The 23,958-nt window shown below is 36.5% G+C and overlaps 2 protein-coding genes across 5 annotated transcripts in view; one reads left to right on the top strand and one right to left on the bottom strand.

Moving 5' to 3' along the window:
• Window positions 1-1,314: 1,314 nt before the first annotated feature.
• LOC117408641 (RE1-silencing transcription factor B-like) lies at window positions 1,315-13,548 on the top strand. Of its 3 annotated transcripts, none has more exons than XM_059003102.1 (4): window positions 1,315-1,500; window positions 3,466-4,345; window positions 6,931-7,014; window positions 10,425-13,548. In XM_059003102.1, the coding sequence occupies exons 2-4, from the start codon at window positions 3,475-3,477 to the stop codon at window positions 12,377-12,379; spliced, it is 2,910 nt and encodes a 969-aa protein (XP_058859085.1). In that variant the 5' UTR covers window positions 1,315-1,500; window positions 3,466-3,474; the 3' UTR covers window positions 12,380-13,548. The 3 variants fall into 3 exon arrangements, with proteins under 3 accessions (XP_058859085.1, XP_033869713.1, XP_058859088.1); XM_034013822.3 differs by lacking the exon at window positions 1,315-1,500 and adding an exon at window positions 1,989-2,158; XM_059003105.1 differs by lacking the exon at window positions 1,315-1,500 and adding an exon at window positions 2,243-2,357.
• Window positions 13,549-15,582: 2,034 nt separating this feature from the next.
• noa1 (nitric oxide associated 1) overlaps window positions 15,583-23,958 on the bottom strand; it is a 10,440-nt gene continuing 2,064 nt past the window's right edge. For both annotated transcript variants that reach the window (XM_034013825.3, XM_034013824.3), the window contains exons 2-7: window positions 22,791-22,955; window positions 21,775-21,983; window positions 20,617-20,748; window positions 20,339-20,455; window positions 18,398-18,515; window positions 15,583-17,369 (exon numbers count right to left, since the gene is read on the bottom strand). In XM_034013825.3, the coding sequence (XP_033869716.3) occupies window positions 17,131-17,369; window positions 18,398-18,515; window positions 20,339-20,455; window positions 20,617-20,748; window positions 21,775-21,983; window positions 22,791-22,902 (927 nt within the window). In that variant the 5' untranslated portion in view covers window positions 22,903-22,955 and the 3' untranslated portion in view covers window positions 15,583-17,130. The remainder of the gene's footprint in view (window positions 17,370-18,397; window positions 18,516-20,338; window positions 20,456-20,616; window positions 20,749-21,774; window positions 21,984-22,790; window positions 22,956-23,958) is intronic.

The following is a 23,958-nucleotide window of genomic DNA, read 5'->3' as shown; positions in this document are numbered from 1 at the left end:
CTTAAATTTGATCTTATTGTACTTTCATAACTGCTCTTATTTGTATTATGATTATGATGTTCTGTACTGTGATATTTTATAATGTGATAACTTGTAATGTGTTACTTTGTACTGTGATATTTTGTAACACTTGTAAGTCGCCGTGGATAAGGGCGTCTGCTAATAAATAATAATATAATAATATATGATTGTCTGTATGTCACACTTACACTACATCCAGAGAAGAACTTATTAAATTGTGACGGAATTTGGACGATTATTATATTAGATTTGCTGGTATTGCCTGTATTAAAAAACAAAGAAACAGCAACACGACCAAATACACCTCACTGAATTGCATTTCAGTGTGTTTCTAGCAATGACAAAGTGTGATAAACCTAATTTCACATGCCCTGATGAAGAGATAGCAGCAATTGTGTTGTCCAATTAGGAACAGCTGCATGGTGGTGCTTTCCTGTTCTTCTTCCAAAATGCACACAGACACAAATACCCTGCGAGAATACAAAATGCACACAGACACAAATACCCTGCGAGAATACAAAATGCACACAGACACAAATACCCTGCGAGAATACAAAATGCACACAGACACAAATACCCTGCAAGAATACAAAATGCACACAGATGCAGATACCCTGCGAGAATACAAAATGCACACAGACACAAATACCCTGCGAGAATACAAAATGCACACAGACACAAATACCCTGCGAGAATACAAAATGCACACAGACACAAATACCCTGCGAGAATACAAAATGCACACAGACACAAATACCCTGCGAGAATACAAAATGCACACAGACACAAATACCCTGCGAGAATACAAAATGCACACAGACACAAATACCCTGCAAGAATACAAAATGCACACAGATGCAGATACCCTGTGAGAATACAAAATGCACACAGACGCAAATACCCTGCAAGAATACAAAATGCACACAGACACAAATACCCTGCGAGAATACAGCCTGTTGCAGTGGTTTGGTGATGGTTTGGGAAGCACTGTAGATGCTGGGTTCACATAAGTCTAAGTCTGTGCATCTTGTTGCTTTTCCCTAAGTCCATTTTTAACTGCTCAGCACCGATACTATGGACAAAAAACTGGGAAATAAAGTTGCAGTATTTGATCCCTGTGGCAACTGTGTGTATAATAAAAGAGTCAATTTTGACAAGACACTGTTTTGGCTAAAACTCCCCCTCCCCACCAATAAACACTTTCCACCCCTGCCACCCCTGCACATTCATAAGCCTACACTTGGTTGGGCCCTAATTGCAACTTGATTAATAGTTGTTGGAGGCTGGGAGGGGGAGGGGGAACTTGTTACAGATCATTAAAAGTGCTACAGGGTTCAGACCTCACTTAGTAACAAGAGTACAGATGGCATGTAATGAAAAATATTCACAGCAAAATAACTTTTTAACCTTGTGAGAAAACGGCACACCAACTTCGAACTATTATCTATATATCATCAAACATCGTTTAAACTTTAAAATGTAAGTTCTGTGGTTGTCCCAGACTGTACTATTTCCTTTTATCATTTACAGTTTTTTCTGAGATTAATGGTCAAATGTAATTAAAACAGTTCCTTGTTTTTTAAAAACATTACTAACAAAACTGTAACTGTTTAGAGGTCATCCGAGAACGTTCAGTAAGGTTGCATAGCTTTTTGAAACACAAAAATACACTCAAATCCCCGGAAGCAACATTATTTATCAAGACGTGCTTTAAATTGCAGACCCTAATATAGTGTCAGATGTAAATAAATAAAAATAAAAGTTTAAAGTGTTTGTTATATAGTTATTTAACACAAAATATATGTAAATGTTAATGACAACATAGAACCGCAAGCATTCTCTTAAATCGCACTCATTCTCAATTTTATTTTGAAATAAGCGGTGGTTGAAGTTTTGCTACTTGATCATATTTTCAACATACATAACTTTGGCTTAATCAATGACCAACCATGCTTACTAAACCCAACTGTGTGGCGTGTCAATTGAGTAGGAGGCGAGCACGCACTGACGTCAGCGATCCCTATGAAGAGCCTTATGTGTTGGAATGTGGGGACTTGCAGCTAATGGAACTAACTTGCTTTGAAAAAGTAAAATAAATCTAGGTTAAAAGTCTCAGAAAAGAGAACCTAGGCCAACGGTAAGTACCAAACTTACCGTAAACGACGAAGGGGGGCTGGAACAGTCCGACGATTTCCAAGAGAAAACTTCTAAAAAGTGTTTAAAAATGGAGGGGTTGTTTGTGGAAAAGGGAGAGGCGCTGTCCAGGGCTGATTTAATTTTAAGCACACGAGATCGGGTTTCTCAGATCAGGACCACAGCTAACACAAAAAGCCGAGGTACAAATGTAAAAAATACGTTTTAAACTAGAACTTAACTTTATAAAACTTGATTTAAACACATTTTGCCTGAGCTGTTACTGAATTTAATTTGTTAGTGTCTGTCCAGTTTCCGGAAAGGGGATGTTTACTTTGACGAGTTTGGAGCAGTCAAGGAAAGGGCCCTGGCTGGAATGAAGTTGGACAGCGATTTTTTTCTGAACTCGAGAATGTATTTTTTCGATTGAATAACTATCTCTGGTGTGTTTCTGGAGGGGAGTGAGTCTTGCTAAATTTACATCTACATAATTGACCTTGTGTTGTGGTTGGAGGAATGAATGCCTCCAAACGAAAAAGGTTTTCAAACGAAAGGAATAAAGCCGTAGTTTATATAGGAACTTATGTGATCCGGCGTGGTTAACTTAGAAACCGAGTTGTATTTTTGTCTCAACATACCACGCAAAAATTGTAATAAAGTACTTATTTTTTAACGTAAAATAGAAAGCGACCAAAATATATGATCTTAATAAACAGTTATTACTAATTTGAATTTATTATTTTAATACCTTAACGCAATGTTTTGCCTGCTTGTTCTAAGTGTTTCATGTGCAGTGTCTGTACGGTCGTGTTCGTGCCGTTTGGAATGCTGTATAAAATGGCCGAAAGCACATTTCTGACATGCAAACGCAAAGGCCTAATTCCTGATAGTCCGAAAGTTTTTATTTGTGCTGTGTTTCACTTATGTGAGCACAAACTAACTCTGGTGTTTGCAGTTTAGCACAAGGGGGATTTAATACACGTTTGAAGTTAACGAATGCAGTTCTAAGAAAATACAAATACATAACAAAACAATGTCGGTGGTTAAAACTAGATAAAAACCCACAATGTTAAAGTGCTGCAGTGTGTAGTAAAGATTCTCTTCTCTTCCCCGAGAAAAAAAAAGCAGTATGCCAAATTATGTTTAGTAAGACTTAAACCACATAAGCAATTCGTTTGTTACTTAAAGATTCACATTTTAGTATTAGTTGGTGTTGCATCACAATTGTCAGCTATGTGCATCCTCTAAAAAGTGTTGTATATGTAAGTGTTCTTTGTTTTTTTTATTTTGTTTTTTTTATTGTATTTTCAGGACATTGGCATGGCTGCTCATATTGGACATTCCATTGGGGCCAGCATGTTTTCCTCAACAATTGGAATGCCATTAAGTGAAGACCTATATGGCTTGAACGACCTCCCCAAGACTGACCTTCCAGCGCCTCAGCTGGTTATGCTAGCAAATGTTGCTCTCACTGCTGAAGTTGGTGGCAGTGAATATCAGAATGAGGATAAGCAGATGGCAGAGCTGAAAACTGTGGGCAATAGCTTGTCTGACAGCGAGGTGGATGAGGAAGAAGATGATGATGATGATGATAATTATGAAGGAATGCCTGAAGATGAAAGTGAACCAGAAATGCCTGCAGAAATTCAGAAAACAGCAGGATCAGACAAGGACAGTCTTACCACATCTCCCAAATCTTGTTATTCAATGATAGACTTGCGAGGTAAAGAAATCTTTGGGTGCTTTGATGACAAAAGCAAAAGATCCAAGCCTTTCCGCTGCAAGCCTTGCCAGTTTGAAGCGGACAGCGAAGAGGAGTTTGTTCATCACATCACAGTCCATAGTGCCAAAAACTTAATTGTAAAAGAGAATGCTGGGAAGCCAGCACATTCCAAAGATCCAGAAGAGAATTCTGAAGATGGAGAAAACTGCAAAGGCCCAATTCGCTGTGATAGATGTGGGTACAATACCAATAGGTACGACCACTACTTGGCTCATCTGAGGCATCACAACAAAACCGGTGATGATCGAGTATTCAGGTGTACCATCTGCTCCTACACCACAGTCAGTGAGTACCATTGGAAGAAGCACCTGAGGAACCATTTCCCAAAGAAGGTGTATACCTGCTGCCAGTGTTCCTACTTCTCAGACAGAAAGAACAACTACATTCAGCACATACGGACTCACACAGGTATGATTACTGATAGATTTTAATTTGAGAATCATGTTTACAGACTCCTTTAACTAATGTCCAATCAGATTTCTGGGAGGATGTAAGAAATGTAATTGTTGTGTAATATGCAAGATGGCAACTCTCGCAGTGGGCTGGTTACCAATCCCAATTTGTGGTTACTGGGTTCCTTGTATTGAGGTTATTGCTTTGCCTATGTTACAGTGGCTTATCCAGATTAGGTAAACGTGAATGTGTTACCAATGTTCTTCAGTTATATTCACAATCTCACAATGATAATCCTTTAGTCTCGCATTGTAATCACAGCTCCTGAAAAAATAAATTACAAAGAATGAACTGGTTAGCAGTTTGTAATCAAGTCAGGAAAACGTGCTGTCATATAAATTTAAATTGATCCCCACTAATCTGTAAAGGGTAATTCCAGCGTAACTGACGTGGCATTTAGAGAAAACTTTACAAACGAGGACACAATTATCCTTTTAACAGTTTTTATTAATGCAAACTGCTCATAACATTTGACACATTTTACCAACAACGTTTTTCCGTAAGAGTAAGAACACTTTCAAATTTAAGATGGTAGAAAAAAAAAAAAAAAAATTCAACTTGTTTCCAAGGTAGACATTGCAAGGTCACGTAACTGACGTGGCACTTCAAAGTCATAATGCATGCTGACATCTTTTATAGTGATTCAAACTGCTGCTGTATCGCCTTGAGTTCTGGAACTTTGAAATCCTCACACCCTTCCTGTGTGACTGGCCCAGAGAAAATGTTTATTTGATGTACTTCATCAATGTCATCAGTTTTAGGCCAGGAGAAGTGAAGTTGTCCACCATGGGAAGTTTGTAGAAACTTCATTGAAAAGATACCTGGTTTCTTTCCTTGCCCGAGCACTCTTCCAATGTAAAAGCGATCAATGTAGTCAACTGTATAGTCGAGTTCAGGCTGTATTTCTTGCAACAAGGGATTTGACTCTTGCACCGGCTCAATGGACACATAGTGACTGATGCCTGGAATGTATCTAATGTACAGCATTGATGTGTTGGATTCATGGTCTCCAATAATGTTGTCAACAGGATCCCTCACAACAGTAATTGGCATCTTGAGCATTCTACTGATATATTCCACAGTAATGTGGTCTGCATATGTACCATCTTTGCGTAGATCAGCAAGACAGACGTGAAAGGATTTATCGGGCATGTAATGCTGTAGGGCATCTATTTCTTCTTTGGACAGATCTGACAGGTAATTGAAAATCATATTGCGAAGTTCGCTCGGCAACAGAGAAAACTGTCCATTTCTCTCAAGCTGGCTGCTCATAGCCCAAAAGAAACCGTTTTCATCACTGGGTGTGATTCCATAGAGTTTGTAAGTTTTTGAGGAAAGAAGTAAAGTGTAACGACTCATGTTTTCTGCAACCTCCTCTCTGTGAACTCTTACAGCACTTCTGTTGGCCTGATACACATTTTGAGGCTGTGGATCAGCATCACTTTGTTGCTGCTCTTCAGCGGAGGCTCTTTTCTTGTAGTCCTGAGTTTCATCCTGGCTGTTTTCCCTATTGGTGGTACTGGGATTTGGCTTGAACATAGAAACTGTCTTGGACTCTACAGCGCGTTCAAGAATGAATGTGCTTATTGCTTTGACTTGAAGATCTGTTGTTGAGTTTGAGACAAGACTGAAGAAGTGAAAGCTGCGTGTGTCTGGAATAGTTTTAGTTGTGTGATCAGACCAAAGGGTGGAAAGCTCTTTTCTGACTTCCTCAACTTCCTTTGAATCCTCTGGAGAATTCACCAACGCTTTTCCCTGCAGAACCCACCGCCAGACAGTGCGTTCCAGTGCTTTTGTGAATCTGTGAAGTAAATTGTTCCTACTCCACTTAAACACCTATTGAAAAACGAATCATCTGAAGTGAAGGTCAGTTGTCTGCTGAGACAACAGAAAGCCTGCCCAAAACAGCTTCATTTCATTCCCACTGTTTATTTAGCCACTTGTTATTTATGCTTTGTTTCTTGATTGGCTAAATGCGTCTCTGCACAAAGTTCAGCCATCCTTTCTCCCACTAGAATGTAAATGCTGTGATAGCCAGAATGCACTCAAAACAACAAAGACAGCAGGGCTGGCACAGCGTGAACCAGACTGCTCTTGAACAGCACCAGTACAGTGTGTGAAAATGTTCACCACAAGATAATGGTAATAGCAAGACCTGACTAGAAGATACATGTGTGGGACAAAATCTAAATACAGTTTTTATTTGTCATTTAAGATGTGTAAAGTAGAGAGACAGAGTGTCTGGTGTAATAGCAGGAAGTATTCAGGAGTCGAATATTCTCCATCACACAATGTCAAATATTGCCAGGGTATTGCTCAATTTAATTTTTTTTTTCAGTATTCATTTTTTGTTTGGTTTTGTTTGGGGAAATGTAATGTACTTTTTATGGCCTTTATGTAAAAAAAAAAAAAAAAAAAAGTGCCACTCTGACAATTTTTTTGTTTTTTTATTATTATTATTATTATTATTATTATTATTATTATTGTAAAACCTGGTTTAAATAAATTAACAATGGTATTTATTTTTATTACATTTTTAGGTGAACGTCCCTATCAGTGCATACACTGCCCATATTCAAGCTCCCAGAAAACTCACCTGACCAGACACATGCGAACACATTCAGGTTAGTATTAAGAACATGTACAGTGTCCTATTTATGTCTTCAAATGTGCTTTAAAGTAAAGCAGATGTGCTTAGTGATAATAATTGGTTTATGGTCCCAAAAACATGTTTGAATTTTTGAGAAATGTCCATTGAACTGAAGTTTTATATGCTTGCAATCAGTATTGAAACTGGATGATTTTCATGCTTATTCCACAGTGACTCCATAGCTGTGAGCGATAAATCAAATATTTTCTGTCTTTTTGTGTGTGTTAATTTGTCAAATTGACTAAACATTTGTATTAAAACCTTTTTCATATTATTCATGTATTTCAGAATTACTGTTGTGTTTTTCGTAATTAGTCTACTTGTGTGTTGGCTGCAATAAATACTAGGGATGGGGATTTTAAACATTTAAATATATAAACTCTATACAAGTATTTAAACATATAATAATATGCTAGACCAGTGGTGGCCAATACACCAAACACTGCGATCCATTTTGATGGATCTCAATGGGCTCCGTGATCCACCAGTAATCTATGACCAACAATTATTAGCAGGATTTAATGTAATAGTGTCCAATACGTAAGACAGTAATAATAAAACAAAACCACAACAACAACTTAACAAACGCGCAATCAAAGCATTTTTAATATTAAGCATAGATAGTTATAAAACAGAAACTTATCAGCATCAATCTTGAAACCTGGTGTAGGCAGGGCTCTACGCTAAGTTTTTTTTAGGCACTTGTGCACCTAAGTTAAATTTTGGCGCACAATGAAAAATTTAGGGGCATGCAAAAAAAAAAAAAAATACAATTTTGCTCAAATTTATTGTTGAATATCTACAAATCTTCCTTTCTTACATGTGTGCCGTTTTGAAGCACTGTGTTTTAATATAATTTCACCAGGGCCGGATTAAAGGACGTGGGGGCCCTACGGTAAACCCATATTTATTTATTTAAAATGTGCCGGCCGGGCTGGGGGGCCCCGGGCAAGGGCCAAGTCACCATCGCTTCTCGGCCTTTTGGCTAAGATCCAAGATGGGCCGAATGACCTCCTCTCATTTGTAAACTTTCTTATATTTTGGGGGCCCTATGCGTATTATGGTGTTTGGTGTTATTGGCATATTGGTTAATACGGCCCTGTGCTGGGGACAGAGAGTGTGAGCAGAGCGAGCCAATTGCATATGGAGCGGGGGAGAGGGGGAGGGTAGTAGCTAGAGCAGAGCGAATGTTTCCAGCTCGCTCTCTTACAGCACTGAGAAGAACTGAGCACAGTTTTATTTTTCTTAAATAGGACCTACATGTTCGGCTATGGAGTTTGCACAAAAAATAATACAAACAAGCTCAGTATAAAGCTAATTTGATATAAATCATATGCAAAGTTTGAAATATGTGAGTGTGCTGTACACAACATCGCATGAACCTGTTAAAAATCATAGCTGGGCATGAGGCTTGTTAAACTGTGTATGCCTTTTTATTGCCTTGTACCATACAACAGAAATCACATGCGAGTGATAATAATTAAATCTCACTGCTGTTAATGATCATTTTAATTAACATTCAAACATCCGTGGGAACATAGAACACAAAGTGATGCAATATGGATCACAGACATAACATTATATCCATGTGGTAAGAGATTTAATGACAAGTGGTTTTTCTGACGTTTGTTATATTTTTTTTAATTAAATGCCATTGCTAAACAAACAAACGAGGCAAAACCATGTTTTAGAAGTATTATGAGGAATCGGATGAGAGAACCGTGGTCTGTAAATCATTATGCCAGACAAAATTGCTGTACCACAAAAACACAAGTTCAATGAAAATTACTGTGGATGGAGCTACTGATGGCAGTAAAAAGCAAACATCCATAACAATGTTTGCTACAGAGTGGGCCGAACAGGACGTGATCACCTTATCCCCTATGAGGACAGTGTGTGTGAATCGTGAATGCAGCAGTTCATACAAAACTTTCAAAGGGAGAAAGTTATGATTTATAAAGTTATGATTTGCCACAGACTCGTGGACCCCATTCCCCAATCGTCTCATAAGTGGATAGCTCCTTTTTAGCTATATCAGTGCTACCGTATAACAAGCATCAATAGAAAATAACATGGCTATAAATGTCCCCGGTGAAAGTATTTCAGACTTTTTTTTCAATTGTAAGCACAACTCGCTTTCGCTTTCCTGTAGCCATTCTTGCATTAGCGCTGTACAGTAGGTGACGTTACTGAAGAGCTTTTATTTAAAACTTTTTTTTTTAAAACAACCGTATAATTTGTTACTCCTCCAAAAAAAAAAAAAAAAACACGGAATAGGTATGTTTTTTGTTTTTTTTTGTTAAACGGTCATTTAAGAAACAAACTATTCTGAAAACATTGTACTATCCAAAAATGTGTTGAATATGTATAAAGTTCTATTTCCTCTGACAACTTTAATTAAAACCATTGTTTGATTGAAGAGTACATTTAAATATATAAACATTTAAATCTATACTTTGAGTATGTGGTTTTTTATTTAATTTTTAACTTTGTAGTTAAGTCTTTGCGATGTTAAAACGTTATTTGCTTATTTAGGGTTTCTTTGCTTAGAAAATACTAACCAAGGCTGTCAGTATACATCAGAATGTAATATAAAGAGAGTGCGTGTATGTAGATATGGTTTAAACACTGACACTGCATAGCATTTAAACATTCTAAAAATGTTTATATAAATATATATATAAATATATATTCCAAGAATAAAGCGTGAATCATATACAAACTTTATTCACAACTGCACTATTTTCTGTCTTGGCAACAAACTTAACAATAGTGTGTGGTTTAAGTGTCTTCATAATAAGTGTGATGAAATGCCTGAGCAATGGAATACAGTAACATTGAATGAAAAGCAATGTTATTAAATAAGAGTTGCAGTATCTTGTACCATCATTTGTCCATCTTGTAGAATAAATGATACTGGTATATTCTTATTATGGACTTTTATACAATAAAATTTATAATGGAATTTGTGTGCATGGCTTCTGTTCATCACTATGTTAATTTGCATTTTTCTGTCGCATTCAATGCATTCAGTGGACCAGTTGATTATGGATTCCATTCACTTATTAAAACTGTAAGCTGGCAATTGTTGGTATGTATTTTTATACTTGGTGTCTGATACCTTTCTGTTTACCAGTAAACCTTCTGCCAAATACTGTATGAAAGTGATTATTCTAAAATAACTAATTGATAGCTTTGAAGTAATTTCTTGTTTTAAATCATTGACAAGGTATTTCCTCTTAATTACAAATTTGTGTTTGTGCTGTAAAAGGTGAATTAAGATTAAAGTATTATGAAAACATTGTAAGTTTAAATAGTTCATTTTGAATTGTAAAACCATTTTATTTACATATATATCTTTTTTTTTTTTTTTTTTTTAAACAGGTGAAAAACCATTCAAATGTGATCAGTGTAGTTATGTGGCCTCAAACCAGCATGAAGTCACCAGGCATGCCAGGCAAGTTCACAATGGACCCAAACCATTAACTTGTCCACACTGTGACTACAAAACAGCAGATCGCAGCAACTACAAAAAACACGTGGAGCTCCATGTTAATCCACGACAGTTCCTTTGCCCAGTCTGTGACTACGCAGCTTCGAAGAAGTGTAATCTGCAGTATCACATCAAGTCAAGGCACCACGGCTGCAATGATATTACGATGGATGTGTCAAAGGTGAGACTGCGGACCAAAAAGGCTGAAGCAGAGAATTTATTTGGAGGAGACCTTGAAGAGGCCAAAGATTGGCAAGCAAATTCTAAGGGAGATCAGGAAACACACATGAGTATGGAAACAGAAAAAGAAGTGAAAAAGGACGAGGTCCAAAGAGAGAATACAGCCAGTTCCAGTACCATGAATCAGATCACTACCCGAAGTCGTAAGTTAAGTAAGGAAAACCGTAAAGCAAGCAACAAAGGGCAAAATACATCGGAGAAGAAAGCAGAGAAATCTGAAAAGCTGGTGGTCAGATCTGAAAAGCTGGCAGGGAAATCTGAGGTGGTGGCGATCAAATCTGAAAAAATGGCAGCAAAATCTGATAAGCCAGCAGGCAAATCTGAAAAGATTGCTGTCAAATCTGAAAAGCCAGTGAAATCAGAAAAAATTGCAGAGACATCTAAAAGGCTGGCAAGGAAATCAGAAAAGCTGGTGGAGAAATCTGAAAAAATTGCAGAGAAATCTAAAAGGCTGGCAAGGAAATCTGAAAAGGTGGTAGAGAAATCTGAGCAACTGCCATGCAAATCTAGAAAGATGGCAGAGAAATTTGAAAAGACCAAAACTGGAAAAAGAAAGGCAGATGGAATGAATTCTGCTAAAATGAAAGAGGGTGCTAAATGTACATCCTCCATAGCAGAAAGAAAGAAAAGGAAAGTCACTTTTAAAGACATCAACCCCCAGAAAAGAAGTGATCGGAAGGTCAACCGTGAAAAGTTAAAGAAGCGTATTTCTGAACAAAAATCATCTAGTAAAAGAAAACCTCCAGAAAACAAACTAAGCAAGAGACCATCTTGCCCATCCAGTGTTAAATTAAAGAAGAGGAATACAAATATCAAGATGCAGTTGACGGGGAGGAATTCATCTGAAAGAAAAACAATTGAAAAGGCTGAAACAAATGAACGTATGGCTGATGATTCTCATGATCTTACACAAGTTCAAAACCAGTTGATTGCCGAAACTAAGCTGCCGATCATCCGTGAAGATGACAAGACTTCTGAAGGAGAAACGAGCGTGCTGGATGTGGAATTGAATGAAGTTCACGAATACAAAGTAATCGAAAATACCAGCGAACATAAAAATATTATAGAACCTGCCGAGGACCATCGGTGTGAAGAAGCCAAGACGGCAGAAGAGTCAGAGAATGAAACACATGAACCAATGGAAGCTGTTGAGAGCCAGTGCAGTCCTAAGCAAGATGAGTCCCACAAAGAGATAGCTGTTGAGCCAAACGGGGTGGCCATAGAAAGTGATTCAGAAACTGCTGATCCTTTAGAGATCCCCAAAGTTGCTCTGGAGCTTCCTTCTGTAACTGATAAAACCCCAGTTGAAACCATGGACGTGGAGGAGGACGAAGGCATTCACAGCCATGATGGGAGCGAGATCAGTGACAGTGTTTCTGAAGGGAGTGATGACTCTGGGTTAAACTCAGGAGTGGCCTCGGCTTCAGACGTGACCGGTACGGTGGCAAAAGCAAACCCAGAGGAGACCAGACAAGCACAGGAGAGTTATGTTTGCATTTTCTGTGATCGTATGTTCACTGTGGAAGGTGAATATAGGAGACATCTTAATCGCCACTTGGTAAATGTCTATTATCTTGAGACCGCAGCAGAGGAAGAGGACCATTAGGCAAACCTGTGGTCTGAGGGACATACACAAATATCTCAAACTCAGAATGGTGGTGGTGTTGCTGTTGCTTTTTTTCCAGGAACTATTGCTTATGATTTATTTTCTTTTTTTTTTTATTAAATAATGCTTATTTGTAGAATTATCAAGTCCAAGACGCCTGTATTTCAGTCTTGTAATGATCTTTTGGAAGTTGCTTACTTTAGCAGTTCAGTGCAGTTTCAGTTGCTACTGGATGTTTTGCAACTAAAGAAAACACATTCAGTATCTTGGTTAGTCTTGCAAATGACCATTTCACTGAACAGATTTTTGTTCGATTTCAAAACCAGTCATACAAAAACCAATTTAATTTTCTATATTATAAAAAAAAAATTTCTAGACAATGTTCAGTTCTTTAAAAACATTTCATCTTTTTTTTTCGTAAAATATGCAGTACAGTACGTTTTAATTGGTTGGTCCTTTAGGGAGCACTCAGATTCACACAACACATTGTCTATGCAGTGTAATCAAGGAAAAAAAGATGCGTTTTTTAAACTTAATTTTTCTGTTTAGTTTTTCACAGATTATGCTTGCTGGTTACCTCAAATGGTAAACCTCTGTATGTATGTATGTTTATTATGACTGGTCAATAGCAACTGTAAATGTATAATTTCACTGATGAAATTGTAAAAAAAAAGAGAGGGCTATGGGATCTTTTTATGGTTAAGTAGTTCTAAACTATGAACAGTACTATGTTCAATATTTCAATTGGTTTATTAAATAAGTCATTACCTGTTTAAATACCGTGGCCAGATCAATTCTACAGGGAACCAATTTCTTTTCACACATAGCCTGTTTTTTGGCCAAAAGAGAATTAAATGCAGCTATTTGATTTACAATTCATTGAAAGAAAATGTATATTTTGAATTTTCTAAAGCAAACATTGCAGTGTGTGTAAACTCTTAATACATATTCATTATTTTTCTTCTGTTTAAGTAATGTGCCAAGCACTTCTGTGAAACTTTCAGAGGTAGTTACTAACGTTCATCTGCTTTGTAACTAAACCCAGATTTGAAAAACACTACCTCAGTAGAGGTGTATATTCATCAGAACAAGTATTTTAAACCACCTCCTAAATATGAAAAAAAAAATAAATTAATGTATAGAAAACATCTTTTTTTTTTTTTTTTTTTTTTTACACCGATGTACAAAAACATTCTCTTTTTCTATGGATAGAGGAAAGTGGTTTTTCTCCTTTTGTGTGTTGAGAATGAGGCCCAAAGAATTTTGTTTTTGTATTTCTATTCCCCTTGTAATGTTTTGGTTTTGTATCGCATGACCATTGTAAATGGATATATAGCACCGGTAGTGTGATATTAAATAGAATTATTTTTGTGCCTTTGACAATCAGCATGTTTGTTTTTTATAAACCAATGGTTCCTTCAGCAAATTACATTACAACAGTATTGTTTTATTGCAGTAACTTTCAAAGTTAAAGATTAAATATTGCTACGCTGTATTTGTATTTAGAACATGCTTTGTACTACAAATATGTTTTCCCTTTTATTGACATTCATGTTTTTTCAGCTTTTTATTCACTGTTAAAGACACTGGTTGCCAACTCATTCTTCCAAGAGAGCTTGAATGAGGGACAAGACATGAGGGAATGCTAGAATGAGTGAGGCACATTATAAAGACACAGTCTGTAATGCTAGAATTAAAAATGTTTTGCCAAAATTAATCGCAGAAGCTTATGTGCAGTATATCATTCAAACAATAGAATGTCCTCAGAAGTTGATTCATTAAAAGTTGCCTTAATATACAAAGCAAAAACACCTACCCAAAGTAATATCAAGTATATTATTGTCTAAAAGTAGATTTGGGAATTCATTTTATAATTCACATCTAATGGAATTCTATGTTGTGAAATCTGTTTATTATCCTGTGATATGATCTTAATTTTTTATTCCTGTATCTGCACCTATGTATATTTGGCGTGTTTCAAAAAATCATCAACACTTGGAGATGTGCACGAGTAATTCCTTCCCCCCTGATACAATGAGTTTGTTAAAGATTTGCAAGGCGATAAATAGATGGAGATATAAAATTAAACTTCATGCAAATACAGAGGATGTAAAGGGTTCCTTTTAAATACTATATTATGAACACGAAAGAAAACTCCAGGTTAATACATATTGCCTTTTCAGTTTGGTTGATCATGTTGGACAACCTAGCTAAAGCGATATTGATTATTTAGCTAAGCCAGTGCAATATTGTTCAGAGTAATACCAAAGTAAATAACTGGGGAAAAATAAAAAAAATCTAATAGAGGAAAGAAAAGCATTAGAAGTATATCAACTGTTATGCATGCAAAGAGGCATTTATTTCTTGTGCTCTAGCATGGTTGGAAATGAGAATAATGGATGATTATTAACTATTTTATTAAGTATCCTAACATTAACCCTTCTGAGTGTATTTACTCATTATACATATGCTTCATCACTGTACATTTTGTTATTGTATCCCTATGTAGGTCATTGTAGCTTTTCTGAAGTTAAAAACACTACCTGTTTTTCATTTATGTATTGCATATTATGCTTGTATTCAAAAATATCTGTAACTTCCAGTTGCTGTCTTCCTGGTGTAAAATGAAACGGTATCCATTTTCTGTGGTGTAAGTAACAACAAATAAAATTACATTCACTAGATTACCGGTCTAGACTGCTAAATATGAGGTTGTAAAGTATGGAAAGTCATTTACAGCGTTTTGCACCAGTTGCCTGTATTTTACAGAAACATTGCATTATTACAGAAAATAAAAATGATCCAGTACCAATGCTAGCATACCAAAGGAGCATGTGACCATTCAGCAGGGGTAGTGCTCAGACCCTCTCCTAGTGAACTCAAAACCTCGCTGAAGGTTTAAAAGTTCAACTAGGCGAGTGCTTACTGAAACATTGGAAACAATTAGCATCAGGTATCCAAATTAGATCTTTAAAGACAGCATGCACATTTTATAGTATATCAAAATAGAATTGGATTTAAGATAAAGGTATGTAGTTATTACATTTAGTTAAATAAAGTACAAAATGGTGTAGATTTCTGTCTTTAGTTACTTTTTTATTATGAGGTTATTGACTTGCCAAAGGCACATGATCTAATGTTGGTTTCTAAAGGGCATGTTTTTCAAAGTGTGCTGTCTATTGCCCTCTGAATTTTTTATTGGATATTGGATCATTTCATAACATTGAGCTATCTGGTGTACAGAACTGTTCTTTGCTGTAGATATACACTGTATTTAGAATTTTTAAATAAACGCTGAAGTGGTGAATTGTGTTTTACAGGTTTTTGTTCCAATACCCATCACTTAACGTTACTGTAGTGCAGATGAAGTTAAAGAAAGTAATTCCTTGAATGAAAACCAACAATTTCCCAAACTTCCATGTGACCAGTATGTGTTTTCAATTTCATTTAAGAGCATATTATATTCTTATTCTAAATGAAAATCTACAGACGACATGTAACTCAATTTTAAATTGTATTAGACCTTTAAATATGTGGAGCCATCCCAGATTACATTTTTACATACAGGGTGATTAGAAAGTAAGTTTACCACATCAACGCACCATGCATATACAATCACCCTGTATATCCTTAAACCTGGTAAGTGCAGTAGCACAAGTCACTGAGAGGATCACAATCTGAGGATATATGGAGGCTCCGGTCTGGCTGCCCATTGGGATGTATGTCAATCTAATTTCTAATTGTCTCATACTGTTAAAGCAGGTAAAAAATAACCCCGCTCTCTTGGAGAAGAAGGTAGCATTAGACTAAATGTTTGTCTACTTGTTTATCAATAGCAAGAAACGATAATGGTAAATTGAGTTTTACATTTTGTATTACTATTTAAAAAAAAAAAAAAAAAAAAAAAACACATCTGATTAAATAGCACATATACACAATTCTGCAGATCAGTTTAAACACCATCTAAAGGTGTAATGAAAAAAACAACTTCACAAGTCCCTCCTATTGTTTTGCTTTGACTCAAGTGAAGTCCCTCTATTACAGGGAAAACAAAACTACACTTGTTTTCTTTAAACTTTGTGACCTGATGTAGGTTCATATTGCCATTAACACAGGAAGTAAAAGTAATACAAGGCTTAAGTGAAAAAGTTTGGAAAACAATAAGAGACTGGTAAGACTATTGCTATGCTAAGAACCTTATTTATTACTCGTTGAATACAAAATGCAAAGAAACTTATCTGATACAAGCTGGCAGTACTTTGGGTCCTTGTTACACACAGACATGCTGTCTCTCAAGGTCTTAAATTCAGAGGATACCAGTTACATACCTGGATATAACACAATATTGACAATTTTACATTCCTGTTAGACTGTCTAAGCATTTGCAATTTAGGGCTTTTAAACGACAGCCAGGAAATTAAACTACTATATTTTGTATGCTCAGCCAACCTGTTAGAATTGAACAGAAGATTAAGTGATGAGAGGCCAACATTCAGTGTATCTGTCCATAAAGCTTCTTTTAGAATCCAGAACAATCGCAGCATTGTTGTATTTTATTTATCCAATTCAACGCTGCAGTATTTACCCATTTAATATCAATGTAATCACCATCGCCCTGAATGGGTTTTCTAATGCCTTTATGTTAATTAATTATACTGGTGCTAATATAATTGCCTATTTCACTGTCTCCATTAGAACTTGTATTGCATTTGTTTGTAAAATGGTTTAAATGCTTTCCTTGGGAACCATGGTTATTTTTTTCCCTTCTTCAGCTTTGCTTTAACAGCCCTGTCTGAGAAGGAATATTTGTCAACCAGCAGAGGCTCTGGTTTTTTGGTTCTGTAGCCTGGTGTCTTTCTAATTCGTTCTCCTTTAATGTGCACAATGCGGGGCAGCAAAGGAGGGCTGCGCACTGTCGACCCAGTTCCTGCAGGAGTGTACACCCGGAACTGAAGCTCGTCGTCTAATTGAGCAGTTACAGCCACCCAGCCTAGAAGGAAAAAGAGAAGATCTGTGTTATCCAGTCCCTTACTGAGCAAAGCCTGTGCACTCCACAATCTGTTTCTTCATTCACATTTAACATGCAAATTTACTGTATGAATAAAAATTTCATAAACAGGTACACGTACAAAGAATGTCCAATTGTCATATGGGTAAGTGACGTGTTGATTTTGGAGTTAAATTATTTCTAGCAAATGACATTTACTGTAAGAAACAAAATTATTGATTTATATTCTGTTGTGCCATGGAAACAAACACTAAACTGCAAAATATACACTATATTATCTGAGAATTTTTATATTATCCCCCCTTTTGTTTTACCATCTCTAACGTCCTGTATGATCATTTCACTCAATATTGGTTTTGTCAGCAATATCACACCTAGTATAACTCTGTGGTCCAAGCATGCTGAGTCTGCCCAGCAACCCTTCCTTCAGTTTCTCCCACGCATACACTGGGTACCCGATAATCGAGGGGTTACATTTTTTATACTTCATTGAAAATATACATTATTTCAGTACTTTATGTATTTGAGAGGTCCCCACAGAACTACAAGGACATAAATACAGTATGTGGCGTAAATACTTCTTTCAGATACAGCAAAAGGGTAAAAAGCGTACTGACATCTCCTAAGCAGTGCTTGAAGACACCAGATCAAATATATTTGTGCTCAATATAAAGTAGGGGTACGATAGCTCATCTGGTGTACAAACGAATGACCTTAAAACTGACTTCACAATTGGAAATCATATTCATCTTCAGTAATTCTCGAGCACAGTCCTTCCCTCTATAGCTCTGATGCCCAACCAGGTTCTCTAAAACAAGGGATCATCTAGCTTTTACTTCCCATAAGATATATATGCTACCGTGAAAAAAATAAATAGGACAATTCAGTGAGCAAGGGTTCTGAACAGGACACCACCAATTCATATGCCCATCGGCCTAAGACTTTATGTATCAAATTCACTAAAATGCAACTTTACAAAACCAGTATGCCGGTTAATATTGTGTTCTTACCTGCAGATGAGAGTTTGATGTCAGCCACAGCCTGATCAGGTCCTACCCCCTTCAGATCAATATCTTTAGGAATAAGTGGTGGGAACTGTTTCATTCGCTCTTCTCCTCCAATGGGAACCTAACAACATTAAACTAGAAATTATGAAATTATCATAAACTACACAGCGTGGTACTGCATTTTTATTACTGCCTTGTTGTGAAGATGTTGCTTATATGGCTTTAAACTGCTGTTGTAAACAGACATGCAAAATAAAGAATTTCCTAACAGAAAACGTATAGAACAGAAGTCAGTATTTAACCACTCAGCACAAACTCTGCAGCAAAGGGGCAAAAGTAGAAGAGGTATAAAAAGGGTTTCCAGGAGAGCAGTCCAAAGAGACGTTTTTATTCTGACTGATGATTCGTGGATAGGCTGTCGCTGTATTTCTGGGACTACTTTATTGAATTAAAACTTGAAAGTTTCCTATACAAACCTAGACAGCCCCCTATTTTCTAGTACTGGGACAAATATTTTGAACAATCATACAGTTTGAAAAGTACTTTAGATGACAAAATGACTGCATCAAATTATATTCTTTTGAAATTCATAAATATATATATCTATATCAAATATATATATATATATATATATATATATATATATATATATATATATATATATATATATATATATATATATATATATATATATATAATATATATATATATATTATATATCACACACACACACAGTCTAAATTCATTATAACGAACCCCCCTGGGACCTGGAGGAATGTTTGTCATATCAGGTTGTTCACTATATAATAGGGTTGGCAATTTGCTGTATCAGACAAATGAAGAAATGCCCAAATTGAATTGAACAGCTTTATACAGTATACAGTAGTTATTTCAAGACAACTTCACATTCAGTGCGTTTACATGAGCATAAGAATTCCGATGTTTTTCGGAAAACTAAGTTTCCGGAAGACTAATTCCAATATCAAAAGTCATGTAGACACAGTGTAATAATAATAATCTGTAGTCAGTCTGCATGCATCCATTTGTCTAGTTAAGGATAAAGTAATATATTTGTTAAAGTCATATGTATTTGTTAATAGACCATACTGAAGCAGCAAATGTTTTCCAGCTTTAAAATGATGTGAGAATTTAAAATAATGTCTGCAAAAAAAAACTGGTAATATAGAACAGGCTGAGCTGTTGGAAAGACTGATTGCACATTTTGGTGAATCTGAATAGAGGTATAGGATAGTAATCTTTGAATTTAAGACCTGACACTTCGATAAAGCACTATATTGGATTGGTCTCCACTCTGTTGCAGAAATGTCCGGTCAGTTCAAATCGTACTTAGGCTACTTTGCATGCGAAAATATCCAGTGTTTTCCGAAAACTTCAATCCATTTATACAGTTGAATTCTAATTAGATTTTCTATCGTTAATCATGTAAACACACAAAAGTGACGTTTTAAGAAAATCTGTTTTTCTGATTCAGTTTTCCGAAAACATTAGTTGCGTGGTTGCAGTTTGTGTGAAAACGGTGGCATACCTCACACATGATTCGCACTACAATAGGTTATCTATGAATCAGCCTTATCTTCAAATTAGCCTACCAAGGTCTTTGTTTTCACTGAGGGAATAACACATTCACACTGGAGAAAGTTCAGTGTCAGTCACTACCAAGATAATTTTATCCAGGTAGATTTTGTAAAAGTGATCGTCTTAATAGGGCTAATTAACAATGAAAAAATGGTTCTTGATGCTTGGATCGTTAAAAAGGGGGGTTCGTTATAAAAAGGGTTCGTTATAGTGAAGTTAGACTGTATATTTAAACATGAAAAATCCATGCTTGTTTTTTTTTTTTAAAGTGCAGCGTATCTGTAGTAATTGTTTGTTCTTTGGTCATTTAGAAATTGTATATTTGAGGCATTCTATTTATTTACTTACCCCCAAAAGTGTTTTCCCAGCATGTTTGTTGTAGATGTCATCTGCTTTCTCTACACTGGTGATATGAACTGGAAGATGGTTCGAGGCAATGACAGAAAGCCAACAGGCTCGCTCTCCCTAAGGTTGGAAAATGAAATGATTCATTAGACTTCCTAGCTAGTATTTACTGAACTGAAAGACACTCATTGCCTACTTTCGTAATACACGTTCTAATGGAGATAGTACCATCACAAATGTTTAATTTCTATAAGAGATGAACTTTCTATCAATTCTCTTACCTTAAGAAAGTCAATGCGTCCCAAAGCACCTAAAAACAACACCATCCCTGGCTGAAGCACGAATGTTCTGGGTACAATGGAATGCGTTGGCACTACCATCTTGAGTTCCTGCTCGGTAAGCAAATTCAGAACCTGGAAAGGATCAGTTAAGGTTAGTATCTAAGATTTAGTATCTTACTGTACATAGCTATTTAAATTAAATATATCCATGGTTGGTTTCACAAAGCACTGCTTGCAGGCTTCTGCCTAGCAAGTATCTTCTTTCCACCTGTTTCATAAAAAAGGGCAGGGGGTGTTAAGCTTGAGTGAGGTGTTCTAAAAGAGCTGTACAGAAATGCTCTCATACATAAGAACATAAGAAAGTTTACAAATGAGAGAAGGCCATTCAGTCCATCTTGCTTGTTTGGTTGTTAGTAGCTTACTGATCCCAGAAACTCATCAAGCAGCTTCTTGAAGGATCCCAGGGTGTCAGCTTCAACAACATTACAGGGGAGTTGGTTCCAGACCCTCACAATTCTCTGTGTAAAAAAGTGCCCCCTACTTTCTGTTCTGAATTGCCCTTTATCTAATCTCCATTTGTGACCCCTGGTCCTTGTTTCTTTTTTCAGGTCAAAAAGTCCCCTGGGTCGACACTGTCAATACCTTTTAGAATTTTGAATGCTTGAATCAGATAGCTGTGTAGTCTTTTTTGTTCAAGACTCAATAGATTCAACATGAAGAGCTTAATCCTCACCTTTGATAGGAACTAAAGAAGTCAGTCTAGGTTTGAAGAAATCTGCCCAGCTGGTCTAAATGATTAAATGCTAAATGTTTTCCTTTCTTTCAATTTGTTTTCTTCTATATGAAAGTGCTCATTAAACTGGTTGGAGCGAGGTAGTACAGCATGCTAATTCACTAGCATCTCAGGTATTGGTTAGAATGTGTTTGGTGGTCTTAACCTAGCCTCCAGTAGCATTAGTCCACAAAATCACTGCACAATTTGGCACAATTAATAATCTCTGTTTGACACAAGGTCAAACCTGAAGGACAGGGTGTGTTCAGCACATGACATGCTCTAGCAGAGATGCTCTCACATCACCAGCTATTGAGTCTCATCTTTCATAGAAACTAAATATATCATTTAACAAAAAAAACAAAAAAAACCTGAGTGATACTCACACAATCTTCTTTTACAATTCCTGGGGTGTCATATAACCAGTGGGCATATTTTAGTTCATTATCAGTGAACTCCACTGGGTCAGAATGTTTGGAAACTCCATTGGATTCCTCCAGTTCCACACTGAGACTAAGCTCTTCATGTTCAAAGCGTAACATATCCCCATTTTCGTTGTCTGGTGTAGCTGACCGAAAGGTTCTTCCAACTCGCCCTGAGAAGCAAAGCAGACAAAAGCAAATGATTCCTTGAGCCCTATTCTCAAAGCTTGAAGGAATGAAGTCAGATATTCATGAAATTGTTCTAGAAACCAGCAAGTCTAGAGCAGATTCACCCTACATTTGCACCACAATTTTTCCCATGGTTATACTCACATTTACCATGGTTTTACAATGCCTTTTCTACTTTTATAAGGGCATTAATATCAGACACTATTTTAGCCTTAAAGAGACACTTTGGAAAACATTACTTCAGATTTATAAACAGATAACGGCAATATCTGTTTATTATCTGCTTTTTCCAGAATACCAACATTATGATTCTTTATGATCTATTAAATCAAACACAGTGTATCATATTGTTAAGAATATATAGAGGCAAAAAACAATCAAAGTTTCTATATCCCAATATAAACAAAACTATGGAAATTGTGAATGGGGGTAGCTCTCTGGATAATTATTAGTGACACTGCTGCTTAAAATGACATTCTTATGTTTTTGTTTCACCTGTTTGGAAGCACCTGAGTGGTTCTCAGGCTGTTCCTACACCTACTGATATTCCACTGCCTCCCCTTAGGGTAGTATAGTATACATCAGTACACCTAAAATAAACACAGGACGGACAAAAATGTAAACATGACAGGATGTTGTATCCCTCACATGACTTCCCTGAAATGCATAATATAAAAACGCTGCATTCTCCTGTTGCAAGTCAGTTTACAGTGGGCAAGACCGCAGAGCTCGGCTGGAGGTGCTAGTACTGATGATTTATAAGGTCTCACATTTCACACCAAAGTTCTTACCTACTAAATATCCCTGCCTCTTGAGTTGATTCACATGCCTGAGCTCCGTTTTACTGAGGTCGTTCTCAGTCTGGGAAGCATCATTTCTGAGTCTCTTCAATCTCTTAAACATCCGGTAAGGCGTCGGGTTTATGATTGGAAATTTTAAAAGGTTTAATGTGGTTCCTGAGAAAAATAAAAGGATACAGTGGAAACATTCTCCTTTTCTTTTTCAATATAAAGAAAAACTGTAATTAAAATACAATGGGCATGAAATGTCAAGTGTTAAATGTATTTTTCTTCTCGTTTCACTTTGCATTGTTTTCAGTTACTGTATTACATCCTGTATTAAAACCTTTTTAAAGCTAACACCCACAATGTAGCCATTAGTGGAGCCAACACCCCGCAACATTTCATGACCATACAAAATTGCTCTTTAAGGTCACATGAAATGTTAAAAACTATGAACAGTTGGTTCTTTGGCATAGTTCCACCTTTCTTCTATAATGGTCAAATACCAATTCTTTAGTTATTGGAGAGGACTGGATTGCATACTGCAGCATGTGTTGAGAGTTCTGACATTCAAAGAGCTCTGGGTCAAAACACAGGAGATGACTGCTCTGGTGTTGCACCTTCAGAGGGTATGTATTAGAAATAAAGAGTTTAACTGTACAATTAAAAGGGGATATAAAATAAGTTGAAGTTATAACTGTGGGTTACACATGTAGGGGTGGTTTCACAGGCCCTCATCTCTAACACCAATCTTTAAGGAATGTAGTAAATATATCATGCCTGTGTCCTACAAATACAAACAATGGCACACATATGTAAGACTTGAGGGAGCTCATATAGTATTTTAGCTTATCAAAAATGTTATTGATCTACTAGGGTTGGACAAAATATTAGAAACAAGTGGCAACACAATGTCAAAACGTGTCGGACCTGCATTGGCTGGCTTTAAAGGGTTAACTGTTTATAGTGTCCTGGATAATGGCCGTTCCACAATCATAAACACCTACAATTCCTTTAGGGAAGCTGGGTGTGGAAATAGTTTCAATTCTTCTGAAACTGTACAATGCAACGAAGCACCTGTCAACTAAGCGCTGACAGATCGGCTGCCCTTTTGTGACAGGAAATAAGCTAATTATGTGAGGGATGGCTCATTTAAACAAAGGTGTGGTAGGTACTA

This window comes from Acipenser ruthenus, chromosome 2 (genome assembly GCF_902713425.1).
Source record: "Acipenser ruthenus chromosome 2, fAciRut3.2 maternal haplotype, whole genome shotgun sequence".
Classification (NCBI taxonomy): domain Eukaryota; kingdom Metazoa; phylum Chordata; class Actinopteri; order Acipenseriformes; family Acipenseridae; genus Acipenser; species Acipenser ruthenus.
This window is presented reverse-complemented; position numbering and strand designations above follow the sequence as displayed.